The 20,299-nt window shown below is 40.7% G+C and overlaps 3 protein-coding genes across 5 annotated transcripts in view; 2 read left to right on the top strand and 1 right to left on the bottom strand.

Moving 5' to 3' along the window:
- Positions 1–192: 192 nt before the first annotated feature.
- LOC122404985 (ADP-ribosylation factor-like protein 2-binding protein) lies at positions 193–1,210 on the bottom strand. Of its 2 annotated transcripts, none has more exons than XM_043409427.1 (6): positions 1,131–1,210; positions 894–1,004; positions 726–832; positions 574–659; positions 391–487; positions 193–328 (listed from the first exon to the last, which is right to left on the bottom strand). In XM_043409427.1, exons 1-6 carry the CDS (start codon positions 1,147–1,149, stop codon positions 266–268), a joined length of 483 nt encoding a protein of 160 aa, XP_043265362.1. In that variant the 5' UTR covers positions 1,150–1,210; the 3' UTR covers positions 193–265. The 2 variants fall into 2 exon arrangements, with proteins under 2 accessions (XP_043265362.1, XP_043265363.1); XM_043409428.1 differs by having other exon boundaries at positions 894–1,001; positions 1,131–1,201.
- Positions 1,211–1,348: 138 nt separating this feature from the next.
- On the top strand, positions 1,349–3,542 carry LOC122404749 (protein nessun dorma). Its single transcript, XM_043408971.1, has 5 exons — positions 1,349–1,605; positions 1,682–2,596; positions 2,662–2,866; positions 2,942–3,205; positions 3,282–3,542. Exons 2-5 carry the CDS (start codon positions 1,695–1,697, stop codon positions 3,540–3,542), a joined length of 1,632 nt encoding a protein of 543 aa, XP_043264906.1. The 5' UTR covers positions 1,349–1,605; positions 1,682–1,694.
- Positions 3,543–3,880: 338 nt separating this feature from the next.
- LOC122404887 (RNA pseudouridylate synthase domain-containing protein 2-like) overlaps positions 3,881–20,299 on the top strand; it is a 257,493-nt gene continuing 241,074 nt past the window's right edge. Inside the window, exons 1-2 of one of the 2 annotated variants that reach the window (XM_043409226.1) lie at positions 3,881–3,996; positions 5,006–5,219. In XM_043409226.1, the coding sequence (XP_043265161.1) occupies positions 5,076–5,219 (144 nt within the window). In that variant the 5' untranslated portion in view covers positions 3,881–3,996; positions 5,006–5,075. Of the gene's footprint in view, positions 3,997–4,647; positions 4,862–5,005; positions 5,220–20,299 lie in introns of those variants that run through there. The other variant, XM_043409225.1, reaches the window with a different exon arrangement.

Genomic DNA, 20,299 nt, shown 5'->3' with positions numbered 1-20,299 from the left:
TATCGGATTCGTAATTATTTCTCATCGACAACGAGACCGGTCAGCGTACTATTTCACGAATGTTCAGAGTATCATCGACGCAGTGTATATATTTTTTGTACTTCCGTAACTTAAACGCGAATGAAACTGTAAACATAATAAACGTATCGTCTTCTAAGAATCATCGTTGAATATTACGAACATAAATATCAAATGTAATATAATTTATTTCTCCGATATATCCAGAAACATGCTTTCATCTAGGAAACCCGTTGTTCTTCATATTTTACGACTTAAGACACGTGACAAATATTCCAGAGCTGAGATCTTGAACCCTTCCTTCCTTCACCTAAAACAGTCTCGCTATTAACATCGATCTTTGTTTCACGACGAGATATTAATAATACATACAGCTCTGTAATCGAGGAACATTTCTTTAAAGGCTACAAAGTCTGTGAACGTTGATAATACTTCGAAAACTTCACCTTCCAATTCACTTCGTCTGTTACTGTATCGTTTGATAATATTTAAGCATAAAGAACATTAATTGATGTTTACGTGTTTTACAGACAGGTACAAAATCTCGGTGCTTACCTTAAAATTTGTAAGAATGTGTTTATATTGAAATGTGGTATGACTTTTTGTAAATAGTTAACGATATAATCTTCCACCGCTTTGTTCTATGAAATAGTAAAATATTAGTATTCCTGTAAGTGTGGATAATGGAATGATGTTCCAGTACTCACATATTTGTTGAATATATCTGTGTAAATTAATTTATTTTCTTCCACGGGTTCGAAAATGTTCCAATAATCTTCCAAAAATTTTTTTTGAATGATATTGAACTCGTCTTCTGGAAATGTACAAATTTACTTTAGTGATGGAATTTTGTTAACGATATTTCTCATATATACCTAAAAGAATGTCTTCTATATGACCAATAATATCGTCGAAATGGCTGTCCTCCGCGCTTTTAGAACTCTGTTCCGTATCGGCGTCCGCGTTTATTAAAAAACAATTCCCTGCTGATCGATAACGACACGTTTGTTAAAAAAAATATATCGATATCAATGAATCAATGCGTAAAAAAGTTTGCGTTGTTTAAAATACAAATGTGTGGCTAATTGTTTGTAACAATGACATAAACAAACCTATTATTTCGTCGGACATACTTAAATCCGATTATGAAAATAAGGCACTGTTTATTTTGACGACAAAGCAATGATATTATTTGTCAGAAATTGTGCATATCGATAGGTCAATAACAGTTAGAAACGATAATCGAATTGACATAACCAATCACCGTCGACGACGGTAGTGTTTCAAATGTTTAACGACAGTTTCGTTTGCCGTACGGTAGAAAATTAATTTAACAATGTTTTCTCATGAATTGTTTCCGTTTCACGATCACATTTTGTGAAACAATATGCATTTGATGGTATAGTTAACAAAATGTATAGTTTCGACTGATGTTTGGATTGGTTTCGATCAGAAACATTGTGCAATTTTGGATTCATCGTTAGCGAGTCTTTGGATTACAAATATTCCAGTTTTATGCTCTTAGAAAGATTTTGACCCGCCTCTTTTGCGTGCCCCTTTTTTGAAGAAGGAATTTGCGATCGAAAGGTAAGCATTTACGTATGCGATCAGTATGTCCCTTTTTTTAGTGTTCTATGAATTACATTTATTACTTTATATGCAGGTCGCATGCATCAATGGAGATATATACTTTTAACAAGAGCCTTCAAGAGAGGTTGGTTGAATTGACCGAGATATTATCCAGCAGAGGTGAAATCGTACCTGCTTCTCAAATTAAGGCGGAATGGTCGTATCATGTAGAGCTCGTAATAGAACCCGTAGGTTGGCAGGCATTATGGAAAATACCACGTTTAGTTTGCGAAGATTTTCAAATCCATTATCCCACCATAGTGGTGGTAGAAGTCAAGCAAGTAGATTTTACCGATTTGTCCGCGTTGGTAAAAATTGTTGCTGTTCAAGACGAAATCCATTTACCCGAAAAGTACGATGTACAACTGGTAGAACTTTATCCGACTCATAATCAAGAGAACAACGCCTTGGACGTGGTGGGCACTGCGAATTGCATCGACCAGTTGCGATTCTTTTATAGCTATTTGTGGATGCCGTGGGACATAGACGACGACGATAATACAGATTGGGTGTTTCTACATTTAGAAACGAGAATCAGATTGTTCTTCGATATGAAGAGAAGCGTAGTAAGCAAAGAAACTAGTGACATTATTAGAAGTTTGGTAAGAGAAGGACGTGAGGTCCAAGAGAAGATATCAAAGTTGGAGGATACTATCTCCGAAGAAGGAGAATCGAACGAAGTCGACGGGGGAACTGCGTGCCAGCTGATGAAACTTCACTTTCGGCTGCAGCAGATTAAGAGGGAGGTGGAAGTTCTTGAGAATCCTGCTATGAGAGAAATACTCGTAAAAAATCGAAACTCGTCCTTAAATAATGATAAAATAGAAAGACAGAAGAGCAAAGATAAATGTATAGAAGGGCATTTCGTTTGGCTCGGTGGTACTTTGGAAGAAATGAAGGAAGTTATAAGTAAAGTTCAAGCTTCTTTGCCCGCAGAGTTATGCTTCAAGTATGTCTATCAAATTTTATGAACGTTATATTGATTAATTATTGATTAAAATGTTTCGTATGTAGGATATCTGGGTCGTTGCAAGACACTCTGCACGCCAGCGATGCTGGAGACGTCATTGTAGTTGGAGAGGGTGATCATCCAATAAAAAGTGCTGGTAATTTGGAAGAAGGTGGTACAATTATGGGAGTCCACAACGTTGAACGCACTATTCTCTCTGTGAAAGATACTGAAACGGCGCCATCGTTGCTTGATTTTTCCGGTAGCGAAGTAAGTCATTTTTTTTTTAAATTTCTAAATTAGGGAATAATTCTGCTCGGATCTTTTCAAATTAATTTTTTATAGGTTTTATTAGATAGCATTACCGTGGATATGGGTGATCTTAGAGCCGCTGTAATTGTTAGGGCTGGGACTACAAAAATAGTTAATTGTAAAATATGTGCCACGAATAAGAGCACAGTTAAATTAGGAGTCGTTGTTTTACCTGACGCGAAACTAATAATAGAAAATACGGTTTTCGACGGTCTTGGAACTGCCTTAGTTATTTTTAACAATGGAGAAATTCTTACGAATAACTGTAGTTTTAAGAATTGTGCGGAAGGTATACAGGTATGTTATCTATTTTTACGCTGTTACATGTGTGCAAGCAGGGATTTGATAATGCTGTAATATATGGTTTATTTAGCTTCACGATAACGCAAGATTGACAGTGAGGAATTGTTTCCTGGGACATTTTAAGGAATATGCTATACGATTGGAAACAAAAAAATATTTACACGGCTCGGAGAGCATATGCGGCGGCCCAGAATTATTAGAAAATATATCCGAAATTTCGTTGAACGATTGTAAATTTGAGGCCAATGGCAAAGGACATGTTATATTAAAAGCTAGGACGCAGTTTGCTCTGATGACGAAACAAGATGGAACCACGAACATGGAGCCTTGAAGTAATTTAATTGGTTAGAAACGTTACGAATTCTCTATTTTTATTATGAAAGAGCATGTAACTATATCTTGTTGAAATATAAAAATTTTGTACTTTTCTTTACATGGAAACCTGTAGAGTTCACACTAAACAGATTCTACGTAAAAGTGTAGGATTTTCATAATTTTCCCTAATATAAAGAAAGATTAAAATTAAAAACTAATTTTTATGTATGATCGTGATCCTTTCCAGTATGCGACAATCGAATCAAAAGCGCGGGAATTTCTTCGTAGTTCTTTTTCGTCGATGAGCTCGCCACCGACAGATGGCAGCATTGTTCAGAATCGTAGGCTGTTGTTAGTACTACACGTTCCGTAATTTAAAAGCGTTGCTTTCGATCCTAAATATAACGTGTTTATTAGATGTGTTTATCGTACGCGCGAAAATAATGCCACAGATCTGAAAGGCGTATTATGTAAGTTTTTGATCGCGTATTTGTTCTCTGTCATATTTGCCCGATCTCCCGCTGACAATCGAAGCTTGGCTTCCTAACCTTACCACGTTCCCCGAATATTTAACAAATTTTTCTGTCAGTAATATCGGTATTTGACATTTGATTATCAGTTCGATCCAACGGTTCCGTTCATAGTTTAAACGTAACATTTTTTGGAAAGATGTTACGTTCGAATTTGTTACGAAATGCAAGCCGGGAAACCTAACCTATGAACGCGTTAATATTTGGAGTTGTCGCATATGCCTTCATCTGTGTGTTAATTTGCGAATGCATATGTTGGTTTCTATACATATACAGGGCGAGTGACGTAATTGGGACGAGTTGTATTTCGAATTTGGTAACAGGAAAAAGTTAAATGGTAATATATATTTTTCTATGACTTTGGTCTAATATGAAGGTATCAGGATGTATTTATATGCTGTTGACGCGTGATATTTTTGAAACAAAACAGACTTTATCGTATTACTCAACTTTTCCCCATCTTTTACCAAATTCGAGATGTAACCTGTCCCAGTTGCGTGATTTAGCTTGCATATAGAAAGAGATAATACCGCACGTGTACAGTGTATCGCCGTGACGTAAACGATAATTCGAACCATACCGTTCTCATCGCCGTATTTGTTTAAGACCGTACCTCGTTCGCGTCTATAAATGAAGCCATAAGTATCTGGCCATGTGGCCATATCACGTGCACGCGGATGAATGAAGTATCGTGATTTAAAGGCTCGCACTTTCGATGATGAATGGAAATTCTTCGTCAGCGATAACGTTTATCAATTTTCCGGCTGTAACAAGATCGTTAACCTTTCGTATGGAACCGTGTTAGGTTAGAATTAGAGGTCGTCCTTGAAATTGATAGAAGTTAATGATAAACTGTATTTTGGGAACCCTTTGCATAGACAGTGATATTTAATCTAATTAAGACGGAATGAACGTGGAACTAATGGAAACGTGTTATTTGTCATTACAGAATATAATCGTTAAGAATATCCATCCAGTTCGATATTATTCGAGATACACGGCCTGCATAAATTTCCAGTATGGTGGAGACGACCTCGCCGAAACAATCTGCTGATCGACAGACGCAATTTGGTAACGCTCGTCAATTACAGCTGTCGGACTGCATCTTCGTCTTCAAGGACACGCAATCGGACTACGAGGAGCCGCCATCGGACGTCGAAGAGGTGAGTCCATGAATTTATTTGCGTTCGGGTGCAAGTTACCATTTAACCCCCCCGGATACGGGATGTACCAAGGGTGTCAAAACGATTTCTTTTGCTATCTGTTAGATTATTTAACCTCTGCAATCGAAAATAATTTTTTTAGAACGGTTTGAAAAATATTTTTTTCGCCGAAAAATTTCAGCTCTTATTCAAATTTTTTTCTCGAAAATGGGTAGGATTTCGGGGTTATGTGTATTCACCAAAAATGATTGTAATTGACCCTCTTAGCTAAAAATAATTTTTTCAGAACGGTTTGAAATTTTTTAATTTTGTCGAAAAATGTCGCAACTATTCGAATTTTTTTCTCGAAAATGGGTAGGATTTTGGGGTTATGTCTATTCACCAAAAATGATTGTAATTGACCCCCACAACTAAATATAATTTTTTCAGAACGGTTTGAAATTCTTTAATTTTGTCGAAAAATGTCGCCCATATCCGAATTTTTTTCTCGGAAATGGGTAGGATTTCGGGGGTATGTGTATTCACAAAAAATGATTGTAATTGACCCTGTTAGCTAAAAATAATTTTTTCAGAACGGTTTGAAATTTTTTAATTTTGTCGAAAAATGTCGCCCATATCCGAATTTTTTTCTCGAAAATGCATAGGATTTTGGGGTTATGTCTATTCACCAAAAATGATTGTAATTGACCCTGTTAGCTAAAAATAATTTTTTCAGAACGGTTTGAAATTCTTTAACTTTGTCGAAAAATGTCGCCCATATCCGAATTTTTTTCTCGGAAATGGGTAGGATTTCGGGGGTATGTGTATTCACAAAAAATGATTGTAATTGACCCTGTTAGCTAAAAATAATTTTTTCAGAACGGTTTGAAATTTTTTAATTTTGTCGAAAAATGTCGCCTACATCTGAATTTTTTTCTCGAAAGTGGGTAAGATTTCGGGGTTATGCCTATTCACCAAAAATGATTGTAATTGACCTTCACAGCTAAAAATAATGTTTCAGAGTGATTTGAAATTTTTTGATTTAATTGTTTAATAATCTTTTAACGAAGCCTCATTCGTCTAAATCAACGAATTAGTATTCTTGATTTTCGTCTTATTTTAACCTCTAAAGGTTGCGTTAAATTAAAATAATATCTTTATGTAGAATTAAAAAAAAATATTTGTTTTTAATAAATTTTTGAAACGTAACTCCCCTTTTTATACTGGTTCTGGATCTCGACGCTTAAACAAACGAGTAAAAAAAATTTGAATTAATTTGTTATGCGCGTGAACGTGTCGACGTTGGATCGAAAAGTTAACGTTTAAATTAATCAAATCCCTTTGGTACATTCCCACGGGGCAACTTCACTCGACCTGTTACTTTCACCGTACAGCGAAAACCACGTTCTCCTCTCGTAGGAACGTTAAAAATTACATCAGACGCGATAGAAAGGGAGAGGTTCCGCGATGGCACCTTGCAAATCTCTTTATTGCGTTCGATCGATGAAAATGAAAACCACGAAAGCGAGACACGCTCGGAATAAAACATTCCAACAAAACGATCGTCTCGTTTTTATTAGTTATCCAGTGTTCGAATAAAAATTTCGCCCGTCCCTGTCGCGTGTCGCGCGTCGCTCGACACGCTCGAAAATTTGTTACTCGTGGAAACGGTCCCCGAGCAGAACGTATTAAGCGTAAAAAAAAAACCCCCGTAACCGTGACGTTAATGAGCTACGTTGATTTAGGGTTCTTCCGAGCTATAAAAAACACGCCTCCATCATTCTTTTCTCGCCTACTCGCCGCCCGGTTAAAGATCGCCCGAAACGCGGCGGATGAAGGAAGGGAAAAAAAAGAAAAGAAAGATGGAGAAAAAAAGAGGGACGAGCCTCATAATGCATCCGCCGACGCTTTTGACCCGCGCGGAGCCCCGGAGTTATTTGCGGTCGTGCGTCTCTTTCGGAATGACTGATCGCCCTCTTGTCGCGCGTTCGTTCACTCTCCCCCCCCACTCCCCGCCCCCAACCTCCGTCGTCCGTTCTTGTTTCCCCCATTCTTGTTCGCCTCGTCCCGTCGCGCGCGCGATTTCACTCGTTGCTCCGCCCCCCCGCCTCCCCTCCACAGCCTTCTAATTTCGATTGTGCGATTGTAATTCCTCCGCTTAAAGATATCCCGCTGCTGCTTACGTTTCCTTAGCTCGATTTGGCTACAGTAACGCACGGTTAGCTTTCACCAAAAATTGCACGGTTTATTTTCCACGATTTTTTTCCCCCCTCCCACAATCCTGTTTAGCGATATTTTATCCAATGTTCGTTTTAATCCTGATCTTTTAACACTCGTAATTTTAATTGTTCTTGGCTTTCTCTTCGTCTCCATTTACGGTGAACTTTATCTTAGTTTGGCGTTTGTCTTCCTTAAACGACTTTGATTCGAGCGGTTTTATACAGGTTGCTTTGCGAACTGCGATCTTTCTTCCATGGTTTTTCCTCTCTTTGTTCGCGTGTTTTCGTTTCCCGGGTTCATTCAGCGCTACATTTACGCGCCCCTTCCCCCCACCATCGCGACTTAATCTCTCGTCTACGGTTCTTTATTTATTTATTGCCCCCCCGGCTGGCCGGTACGTGCCGTTTTAATTCATCCGGTCCTCTCCCGTTCCGACGTTCTTTCATTCAACGTGGGTTCATTCAGGGTCTCCGCGCTGCTTCGACGCGGCCTCTGATCAGGATTTATACAGGGTGTTCGGGCCACCACTGGGAAAAATTTTAATGGGAGATTCTGGAGGCCAAAATAAGACGAAAATCAAGAACACCAATTTTTTGATGGGGACTTTGTTAAAAAGTTATTAACGTTCAAAGTTCCGCCCGTCCTGAATTTTTTTCTCGAAAATGCGCAGGATTTCGGGGTTATGTCTATTCACCAAAAATTATTGTAATTGACCCCTGCAACCGAAAATAATTTTTCCAAAACGATTTGAAATTTTTTTTTTCCGTCGACAAATTTCACACATTCTCCAATTTTTTTCTAGAAAGTGGGTAGAATTTTGGGGGTATGCCTATTCACCAAAAGTGATTGTAATTGACCCCCGCAAACGAAAATATTTTTTTCAGAACGATTTGAAATTTTTTTTTTCGTTGAAAGATGTTTTATTTGGAATTTTTTTCTCGAAAGTGCGTAGGAATTCGGGGGTATGTGTATTCACAAAAAATAGTTGTATTTAACTCCAGAACCTGGAAATAATTTTTTTAGAACGATTTGAAAAATTTGTTTTTCTTCCAAAAATTTCAGCACCTACCTTATTTTTTTTCTCGAAAATGGATAGGATTTCGCAAGTATATGTACTCACCAAAAATGATCGTAATTGACCCCCGCAACCGAAAATAATTTTTCCAGAACGATTTGAAACTTTCGAATTTAATTGTTAATAACTTTTTAACGAAGCCTCCATCAACAAATTGGTATTCTTGATTTTCATCTTATTTTGGCCTCTAGAATCTCCCATAAAAATTTTTCCCACGGTTGATCACCCTGTATTTTCGTACCAGGGAAAAGCATTTTAGCGTGACAAATTAAGAATTTTTTTAAAAATATTTTGAAACATTAACTTTTAGAAAAGAATGTTTATTTGCTCGTGTTTTTCACCCCGTTGCATCCTTTCAAACACACACACGCACACATACACATTGCCAAGAAAAGTCCAGGGAGTATGTATAGCCATATTTTTTATCACATTGTTATCACGCTATTATTAAATTCACTTTACGTTGGTTATCGCGTTATAATGGCGCTCCTTAAATTTATTCGGTTAATAGTTTTCGTAACAACGGCCACGCTTCGCGTTGACAGTTTTTATATTACTTCCCGCCCCCCCCTGGGCGTGTTTTATTGTATGCTTTATCAGAAATATTGCGCGCCTCCTCGAGACCGCCATTCGACGACATAATAAACTTTCCTGCCGGCCTTTCTTTCTCAAATCCTCTGACCCACGTTCCGCGGGCTTTTAGCCATTTTTCTCCGCCTTGGCGAGCGCGGCTCCCCGTTCCCCCTGCCACTCTTCGGATCCGCGTCTTCGTCCGGTCGGTTTCTTTCCTCTCACGTGCCGCAACGTGAAGAGGTTATTCCCAGCAGCGCACGCACATTCTCTCTCTTTCCCGTGCATTTTATCTCGACGCCACTGGCAAAGAAGTCGCTTTATTGTCCCTCTTTCATATATCATATTTGCTTGCCGGTGGACCTCCGTAAACAGAAGCTGTTTTCCTTTGAAAATCTGCACGCTGGTCTCTGGGTTACCGGTGCAACCGACCTCGTTGTTTAGATGCTCGGAGGATCTCTATCTTCGAGAAAGTTTCCTCGAGCAAAAATAAAATTCACGATTCGTCGGTAAGTCCATTATTTCATACGTCGATATATATAAGGGTTCGAATTAAAGATTAAACTAATTCGCGATCGTGTCGCGTTGGTGGCGCTGGTCCTCGTCTGATCACCGAAGTGCAGCACCATCGGGCCGCGTGCAGTTACAGGATGGGGGTGGTTACCGCTCGAGAAAAAAAAACACGTATTATGTATTAATTTCAATACTGTGTTTATATCATTAATACTTCTCTACCGGGTTTGTAATCACGTATTACTTTGCCTGTTAACATTAAAAATTAGAAAAAAAAAACTACTTCATAAATAGAAAAGTATAACATAGTGTAATGGAATAACATTTGGTGAAAATAAATGGGAAAGAGGTAACAAGTTTCCTTTCCGGTTTGTATCACCGGTATTATAGTGTTACGAATGAGTGAGAATTAACTGTATATGGGTGACGTTGGGAAGTCAAAGCGTGTTAACGCGTTAAAATCGATCTGGACGCGCGTCGCGGCGCTTGCACCGCGCTCTGTGCCAAAATTCATAATGGACAAATATCCTGACGCGGGACAGTCGAGCGCCCCTCGTCATTCCTCCGCGTTTATACAAGCCCCGAAACTTATCGTTTATTCCCCGGAATAGCGCGCCATTAATTCGGGCACTTTTGCACCGCGCATTTGTTGCCCGCGGCGCTTATGCGAAACCCTCGCCATTCGGGACGCGTCTCTCTCGGACTAAATATATACTCGGGCTGTCCGGGATAGGACGTCGCGACGGCGACGCGTGTCAGCTAGTATTTTGACGGACTCTCCGGCGACCAACGAGTCTTATCTACGGTGGCTGGAGCTACTCGAGCACCAACACAAATTTAGTCTCGATCATTACGCTCGCGTCGAGATTCTCAGAATCACGGGGCCTATTTTTACCGGGCTTCTTTACTCCTTTAACACTTTGACTGCCACGTCACCCATATTTGGGTGACAGAACTTTAAACACTGGAACTAAAACAATGAAATGTTAAAAAAAATCAATTTTAATAGGCTTCGTAAATTTGAACGAGGTTAGAAAAGTAACTGTTACGACAACTTGTAAGTTGTGCAGTTTACAATTGCCTAAAATCAGAGTTTTGATCTCGTAAACAATTTTAGGATTTTAGACTGGCAGTCAACGTGTTAAAAAGCTCGAGTAGAACGTGGTAACGTTCGCTCGAATGGCCTTCGGTGAAAAATATGTTTATGGGCGAACCCCATTCGGATAAATGTTGAACCAGTAAAGGGTTAGGTAGGTAATCGTAACTCTACGTTATCGACAGCTAATTAAGAAATAATCGACCAGTGAGGAACAAGAACGATAGAGGCGCGAAATGAGACAGTGACACATAGAAGAAAGCGAAAGGGTAGAACCCCAGACCTAACCTAAAACAGAGAAAATTATAAGTTTATTGTGTTTTTATTCCAAGCGAGTAGGGAATATGGCGGCCATGACTGTTCGAAGGTTCCCCATCGTTCTCGTTGAAAAATCCTGTAAGTACTCACGACCGAGAGCAGTGCACGGTGCACGTTCGTTAAGGGACGTCGATCGACGAGGATCGTTTGTTAGAGCACCAGCGACGCACGGTGGCCGCGTAGTTTTTGGCAGGTGCGTTTATAGCGCGAACGCAACACGATACACACGCGAACCATCGGCGCTGACGCCGACCCGCATCAGGATAATTGACGATATTCACAGTCGAGCAATTTTCGGTGCGGCGAGGCGAGGCAATTTAATTTTAAAAGCAAGGCGCCGCTCCGCGATATATTATCGGGCCGGTGAAGACAATACGGACCCCGGTGTGCTGCCAGCGATAATGCGTGCACTGTTCGGGAACTATGTTATTTAGTCGATCCAACTATTAACGAAAATTCCGACGGCGATGAAATATTTAATCGTCGCGTAACAGGTGATCGCCGCCCCGTACGGAAAAGTCGAAGTTACGCGGCCGCTTGGTACCCCGGCTGAATAGCGTAAGAGGTCGAAATACCCGAACCTAACCTATATAGCGGCGACTATTTTTGAATTTCTTGGGGTATAATTTATTTTGCAATACTTCGTGTCACAGAGTCCATCATTTATCATTTTTATGTATCGTTTTAAAAAGATATTTCGTAAAATATGCAGGCCAAAAAATTGGTGGTAATGTTTCTTAATAAATTGTCGATTTGCATCGTTTGATTTGAGTGCTGTGTGCACGTAGGACTTTGTTCGCCATGACTTTACTTGTAAGTCAATATGGTTCGCTATAACCTATCTATTTCGCTACTACTAATCAGACCCATCATTTTTCCCCCAAACTATACATGCACTATAGCACACGTGAAATATTGTGATTTTTTTATACAGGGTTATCGTTAAGATTAGTTCAAATTATGGAAAATAGTAGAAACGTTCGATGCATGTTTTTTCTTTCGTAATACATAGAATGTTTTCTGTGGCGACGTTTCCCGTACTCGCCACCAGAGGGCAACACTGTTCTAGATTTTAATACAGGATTATCGCTAAGATTGGTTCAAATTATGGAAAGAAGTAGAAACATTCGATGCATGGTTTTTCTTTCGTAATATGTAGAATGTTTTCTGTGGCTACGTTTTGCGTACTCGCCACCAGAGGGCTACACTCTTCTAGAGAGGGCCTTAGTGATGAGTCCATTAGCTTCCTTATTTATTTCGCTTGTTATTCCTCAGTACACCGAGCTCGTCCACATTTCTACGGATATTAAAACTAAAAATTCACAATTTACTCTTACGTAATCGCATAAATTAAGCATTCGAGTCGCGAGTCGAGTTTGACGTTGTAATTATCGTCCGTGTCGTAAATCACGTGGCTTCGATTGTGCGTGACTCGGCGTGCAAACACTATGCGTCGCCACTTTTCGACTCTTCGGCGCAGCGTATTGCCAAAACATAAATCAATAGATGATGCCACCGACAAGGAAGAAGAAGAACCCTAGGCAGCCTCCAGCTGTGGCTTATTTCGGGCTTTGGCCTCGCGGATGCACGGTACGGAACAACATTCTCGACGTCTCCGTGCGAAGAAAATACAAAGAGAGGGAGAGAAAAGATCCGCGGTGAGAGTCGGGTGGGAGCGAGACGGGGTCGCGTACACGTGCTAAGACCCGAAGAAATAGATTATTTATTGGCTCGTAAAGTTCGGCGAGGCTCGCGTCTAGCCTTGTTAGAGCCCGACAGCGAGACGCAACAGTAAATAAAACAACTTTATGGAGGCGCGCGAAACGTTAACGAATAGTTAACGAATAAATTATCAACGCCCCGGTGCCCATCGATTGTCAATTAGAGGTTAACTTGCGTTCCTACGATTCCGTTGTCCGTTCTGACGCGTTCCGTAAATCAGTGGTTCTCAACCATTTTTCTCAACTTAATTTCGCCTCGTCGACGCAATTTTCAAAATATTTCGTCGGTTTCGAGAACCAGCCCGTTACAAATCCTCCCTCGAGGAATTTTTTTTAAATTTTGACTCGACCCTTTTTCTTTCTTTTTTTTTTTCGAACGTGGACGTTGTAAATGCGAAATGGCACGCGGTGCACGCAATACGTCACGCAAAAGTCGCAGCAGGTTGCGGCGAGATCGAAACGAATCGGCGGGGAGTACAGTGGATGGCCGCGAGGCGCAGTTGCAACACGAAAAAGTGTAATTGGAAATTGGCCCGGTCGATCGGGCGCAAGAGCAATATCGTCGAGCGGCGAGTACTTCGTTAACTGATCCACGTCACGGTGACTGGGGAACAAGCTACCCGGCCCGGCGATAAAACCGAGGATCGTGCCGGTGTCGTTATCGACCGCAATACGCCCGCAGATACGTTTTAATTTCTCCAATTTTTACCACCGGTCCCGTTCTAATTTGTCGCCGCGCGTCCAACATGGCCGATCGAGGATGGTTAATTCCCGCTGAGAGCGCGCGAAACCGACGAACGGAACGGTACCAACCGCGTGACGTTAACTCCCAAAATTCTGATCCATTGCTGACGATTTTGTTGATTACAAAAGTTTTTTTTACCTCGAAAATTTTTACTTGAAATTATTAACACTGGAACTACCAAACCAGTCAAAGTGACCCATTCGTAATTTTTAATAAAATTTGTACAAAATTTACTCCACTGAATTTTTGAAAATTTATCGTAATTTTTTATAAAAGAATATATAAACACTTATTTTCATTGCATTTTATATTTCTTCGCGTGTTAAACGGAACGATTGCAGGGTTTAAAGCAAAATCCAAGATTCGTTTTTGGCTTCGAAACAAATTCGAGACTAAATTGGTTTGATAATTGGCGATTTTATGTTAAAAATTGTAGTTTCAGCGATTTAATTCGGATAAAAATTCGACGGTAGTTTCGTTTCTCTCTCGCTCGATAAATAAATTTGTCGCCCGGCTCCAGCGATGTTTTAACGACGAACGCATCGCGATTCATTGACGGCGTCGAGGTCGTTGCGTTCATTCATACGTTACGCCGCCGTCGACGCTAAGATAAATAAATTGCCCCGCTGTTTCAACGTTAATAATTGTTTTTACGCGGTCGTTTACGTTCGCCGAGGAAAGAATCGATTCTAACCTGGCATCATCCTCTTGGATTACTGAACAGACGGTTAATTTAACTTTGGTTTCTATTTTCTGGCGCAATACTCCCACGAAAATTCAATTTCATTTGTTTCTAATGGCAATGATATTATAGAACAATTTTAATGGGAGATTCCAGAGGCTAAAATAAGACGAAAATCAAGATTCTTTCATCATTCTGGAAAAATTATTTTCGGTTGCGGGGGTCCATTACAATCATTTTTGGTGAATAGACATACCCTCAAAATCTTACGCAGTTTCGAGAAAAAAATTCGAGAAGGTGTGAAATTTTCAGGCGAAATTGAAAAATTTCAAATCGTTTTAATAAAATTATTTTTAGCTAGGGGGTGTAATTACAATCATTTTCGGTGATTAGACATACCTCCGAAATTCTATCTACTTTCGAGAAAAAAATTCGGAAAGATGTGAAATTTTCAGACGAAATTAAAAAATATCAAATCGTTCTAATAAAATTATTTTTAGCTAGTGGAGTAAATTACAATCATTTTTGGTGATTAGACATATCCTCGAAAACCTATCTATTTTCGAGAAAAAAATTCGGGAAGGTTTGAAATTTTCAGACGAAATTAAAAAATTTCAAATCGTTCTAATAAAATTACTTTTAGCTAGGGGGGTTAATTACAGTCATTTTTGGTGAATAGACATACCCTCAAAATTCTATCCATTTTCGAGAAAAAAATTCGAGAAGGTGTGACATTTTTAGGCGAAAAAAAAAATTTCAAATCGTTCTAATAAAATTATTTTTAGCTAGAGGGTGTAATTACAATCATTTTCGGTGATTAGACATACCCCCGAAATTCTATCCATTTTCGAGAAAAAAATTCGAGAAGGTGTGAAATTTTCATGCGAAAAAAAATATTTCAAATCATTCTAATAAAATTATTTTTAGCTAGGGGGGTTAATTACAATCATTTTGGGTCAGTACACATACCCTCGAAATCCTGCGCACTTTCGAGAAAAAAATTCTTTCCCGAAAATATACTGTGTGACCAAATAACTTTTTAATGAAGCCACAATCAACGAATTAGTATTCTTGATTTTCGTCTTATTTTGGCCTCTAGAATCTCCCATTAAATTTTTTCCCAGAGTTGATCGAACACCCTGTATATAATTATTAACGTTCATTTATTGTAAGCGTTTTAAAAACGTAGGATTGAAGTCAACGTGTTAATTACAATTGAAGAATCTAGACATTTTATTATTTGCTTCAGTGTGGCGACAGTTTTCGCGCTCGCCGCTAGAGGGCCACGCTCTTGACTGTCTCACAAGTGCTCGAGCGTCCACCTCCTAATACACTCCTCGACCGACCATTCAGTGTCCCGGCGTCCGTGGCTCGGTATAAGACGTTCCACTTTCCATTTCCTTCCCACTTCTTCCAAACGAAAAACGTTCCTTTTATTTAATAACGATCGTGTCGGTTTGCCTTTCGAGTTAAATTTCCCCCAGGGTGCAACCACTTCTCGCACGTTGCGCCTCTACTCTATAATATCGCATGGTCTTGTAACGTCACACCAAACTCCTCTCCCGCCCCCATCTAATTAAAATCCGACCTTTGAAACAATCATTTCCCAAAGCTTTTAACCGTACTCCGATTACCACCCCGGGGTTTTTATTACAAAGTTAAACGGAACCGTGCCAACCGAGGCGGCTGCTTCTTGTTTGACGTATTTTCGCCGGACACGCCGCGGTCCCCGCGATAGGTACGAAAACGCATTCAGTTTTTATCCGTTTGTGTATCGGGTATACAATTAACTCTGATTTACTGTGAGTTTTCTCCTCATGAATAATTCATACGTTAAATAATTCATAAGTCGCACTTAGCGTGCCGTGTAAAAGTTAACTAATTCAAAAATAGAATCGTACTAGGGGTTGGAAAAGAGAAAGGAGGGGTTGTGCAGTAGCGAAGAGGAAATGGTTGTAAAAGTGACTTCCACCGGTAATTAAAGTTAATCACAACCGGGGGATGCACTTCTGTGGGTCAACAATGGGGGAAAGGGGAGAAAGTATCGTAAACGAAAAAACGGAAATAAAACAGCAGATTTCTCCCGTCACGAAATTATTATCGTTTCGTGAAACTCGTACGAATATCGAGTTCGACGAGAAATATTGAATCGGATTACGCGAACGCGCTTTAAGCGGGCAAAAAAACTGGCAGGTCGAGCGGGGCGACATCTGCTTCTCTATGGACGAATATAGTAGCTTCGTTTGGCACGTAGCGACGATGAATCGCGGAAAAATTCTCCGGGACCATTTCCTGAACACGACACGAAGAACGATTTGCGCGTAGACCGTTCACGACCACGTGCCACCCATTTATAATATGTTTATACACAAACGGACCGGCCGAACATCCAACCGTAATCTCCGGCGGTCCGTTGAATTGGCGCTCGAGGGTTTCGCGCGAAACGCCGCCCGGCCCCAGAAGCAATTTTTAGCGCTGGAAAATCGGGAACGCTCGTTTTCGAAATGGAACACCACGAAAGTGAATCCTATTACTCCCGTTTCGAGGCGCCAGGATCGCTAGGACGACGCACTAGGTTAGGTCCGAACAGTTGGCCTCTCCATAATTTCGTTCGTCGAACGCCAATAAATCACTCGACGCGATAGATCTCCCGATCGATTTGCTTTCTTTTCGAATCGGAATTGGGTCGTAAGGTCGCCGCGAATATTCTCGATTTACTGTTTACGGAACGTTCGATCCTGCCGCCGTTTCATTGTTTAAAATATATATTAAGAGGCGGGATCGAAATAGACGCGGGTCCGAAGTCGGTTTCCAGAGAGGCTCGCGTAAAACTTTACGACGAGCGTTTCAAATAATTTGGCGCGAGGTACGTGTCACTGTGTGCTACGCGAAATAACGTAACGGGCGCGAAGGTAATTTACGAACGAGCCGGACTCGGGTATGTGTATTTTCGAGGAAACGTTCACCGCTACATGGTTTACTTTGAGCCGTTCGCAGCCGTCACGTCGGATCAACGTTTCGAAGTCGGTAAATGGCATAGGATGTATAACAATTTATATAAATAGACTGTACCAATTTATCTAACCCGAGAAGTTTTATATCGTGGTTCGATCGGTAATTAACATTTTTTAATATTTATTTTCCCCTGTACCAAAACCGTGTGTTAAAAATCACCGTGTCGATTCGTGGCTTAAAAATAACGGTAATGGGACTACCGGGTGCGAATCGTTTAACGGTGACATAGAGCAGGGATCCTCGATTACGTTGATTCTCGTTCGTAACGAGCGTAAACGAAAGAATGCTCGTGGGCACAAAATAGACCGCGCGGGGTGTACCGTTGTTGGGGAGTCTGCGACGCCGCGCGTCGGTTTATTATTATCACCCTAGACACGTTACGGTCCCACTAGCGTCGGGTACGCACGTCCAGCTGAAATGTTTCGTCAGCGCCGCCGCGAGGGAACACGACTTCCCCCCACTCCACAGCTCGGTCTCGTGCTGCGCGGCCCCGATGCGCGTACGACTCGAGTACGCAGCGGATCGAACCTAGTCTTCCATGTTTACAACAGTTTAATTTTGCGATTGTTTGTACGATCGACCGTCGAAACGAAACTGTTCGAGTTTGTCGAAACGTTTCACGAAATTTTGGAACGTTTTTACCATTCGTATAACGTTATACTGCATCGAAATTGTAATATAACAATAACCTTTGGAAGTATAAACTGTAACCTTTCTCTCAGACTAATACTGGTCATCTTTGGCGCACTCGAACGTTTCGTTAACCCCTTAACGCTCATGCCCGAGTCTGACTGCTTTGAAAGACGATATTTCTATAATCTAATTGTTTAAGGGGTTAATGAAAATGATTTTAGTAATTACTCCCACGAGAATTCATAAGACAAAAATCAAGATTCTTTTATCATCCTGAAAAATTATTTTTGGTTGCGGAGGTCAATAACAGTCATTTTTGGTGATTAGACATATCCTCAAAATCCTACGCACTTTCGAGAAAAAAATTCGAGAAGGTGTGAAATTTTCAGGCGAAATTAAAAAATTTCAAATCGTTCCAATAAAATTATTTTTAGCTAGAGGGGTTAACTACAATCATTTTTGGTGATTAGACATATCCTCAAAATCCTACGCACTTTCGAGAAAAAAATTCGAGTAGGTGCTGACATTTTTGGGCGAAGTTAAAAAATTTCAAATCGTTCCAATAAAATTTTATTTTAGCTAGGAGGGTTAATTACAATCATGTTTGGTGATTACATCATTACATGATGAGCGTTAAGGGGTTAATGAAAATGATTTTAGTAACGTTTTTAAAGTTTTCTATACGAGTCGAGAAGCTCTAACGTTCGGTTTCCGCGCAACTACGTCGCGCAGCACGTGACCGTTCGGTTGGACAATTAGTTGGAGAGGGGGAAGTCCGTCTTATCGCCACGTTTCTCACGCTCGCGTATCTGGTCTGTTTGGTATATAGCGATTCCAGAGCGGCAAGTTGCGAGCCTGGCGGTTGGGCTCGTTTCGCCCACCTATTTCTGTGCAACAACGTTCCACGCCGCCGGAAGCTTCGTGCGCCGCGCACAAGCATGTGTTTCACCTATTCCACGAGCCCGTCGAGGAAGCTTGTCCGCCGCTGGTGGCGAAATAAAGGTCGATTTACGCGTACCCAGCCTCGGGGCTGTAAGGTGTCGGGAAATACGGCGCGATCGGTTTATCGAACGGCCGAGCCTGGACGCAAATAGTCGCGTTTGATCTGCGTACCCTTTGAGGGTAATGTAAAAAATGTAAATTTCGCAGGCGGAGGCGGAACTTCAATTTCACGAGATTGGATTAGACGTTAAAGCATCGCGGAGAGAGACCGTTGGAAAATGTAATTTTGGCTTGTTGCAAATTTTATATCGTAAATACGAGTGAAAAGTAACCATTAGTAGGCCCTGTCGAGATAGGATTCGATTCCTAAAACCAGATTTCCCGGATGTTTGTCGCGACCTTTTGCATTGTACTACCTAACCAAAAGTCGACATTATCGGTTTCGTACTTCAAAGCGTTGCACGGGAGAAAGTTAGCACAGACAAGAGCACTAAACGCATTACTGTTTCACTTGGTCATAGTTGGCGAGATAATTGGATTAGCAAATTTCGACGGCGTTTTGGGATCGAGATATCGTGCTACGAGGACGCGTAATATTCCGGCGTGGCCATTAATACTGTCAAGGTACACCCAAAAATTTCGACAACAGTGCAGTTATTTGATTTTAAACCGTTGGTATTCGTTGGTAATGGGATTTACGATTCGAAGAATGTTTCGTTGGTAGATTAGTCAGCGCGCGCGAGGACTCGCAGCAGGTCAAGTGCTCGCGAAAAACGCGTCGGTCGAACGGGGGCCCCCCTGGCGGCGAGTATCGGAGTTTACGGCATACATGGATTACCAATATCGAGTTTCACTCGAAGCTCTGGTAAACCACTGACATTGTTCAAACTTTTATCAACATTACCTCTTTCGCTATGTATATCCCAGGCACAATAACCTTCTGCAACAACTCCGCGCAGGATTCCTACTCATTCAACGACGAAATTATCGTATTTAGAACCGCTCGAGTGTTCCCATTCAATGTTGCCCGAGTTCTAATTACGACTGCTCGCGTAATAAAGTTCGAGCCACTATTTCACCCACATATGGTGACGTATTCTTCACAGGGAAGTCTCAACCACCGAAAATCGAAGTCTTGTAATTTAAATGACTTTCTTATAGTCTCTGAACCTCCATCAGTGTAACCTGTGACTCGAAAGTTTCTAATATAACAGATATTTTATGATTATAGGGGTTATGTTGTCGCACTTTGGGAGTTTTTAGGCCATAGGTTCATACCGGCGTAGTTAGTTTCAAAATTTTTATTTCGAGATATTGATAGTGCATAGGAATTGACTGTGGGTCGACAGCTTGCGAGAAATGAATCGGTCGAGTAGCCACCTGGCGACGAGTATCGGAATTGACGCCACATATGGATCGCCAGCGAGTTTCGCTCGACGCTCTGGCAAACTGTCGACATGGTCGAGATTTTTATCAACATTCTCTATTTCCTTGTGCATATTCCTAGCATACCATAACCGTCTCCATAAAGGAATCCTCTCGTTCAACGACGAAATTAACATATTCAGAGT

The sequence above is a fragment of the Colletes gigas genome, unplaced genomic scaffold (assembly GCF_013123115.1).
Source record: "Colletes gigas isolate AHSC1104 unplaced genomic scaffold, ASM1312311v1 Colletes_gigas_Sc00003, whole genome shotgun sequence".
In the NCBI taxonomy this organism is placed as follows: domain Eukaryota; kingdom Metazoa; phylum Arthropoda; class Insecta; order Hymenoptera; family Colletidae; genus Colletes; species Colletes gigas.
The sequence above is the reverse complement of the archived record's forward strand: the minus strand, read 5'-3'. Positions and strand labels throughout refer to the sequence as shown.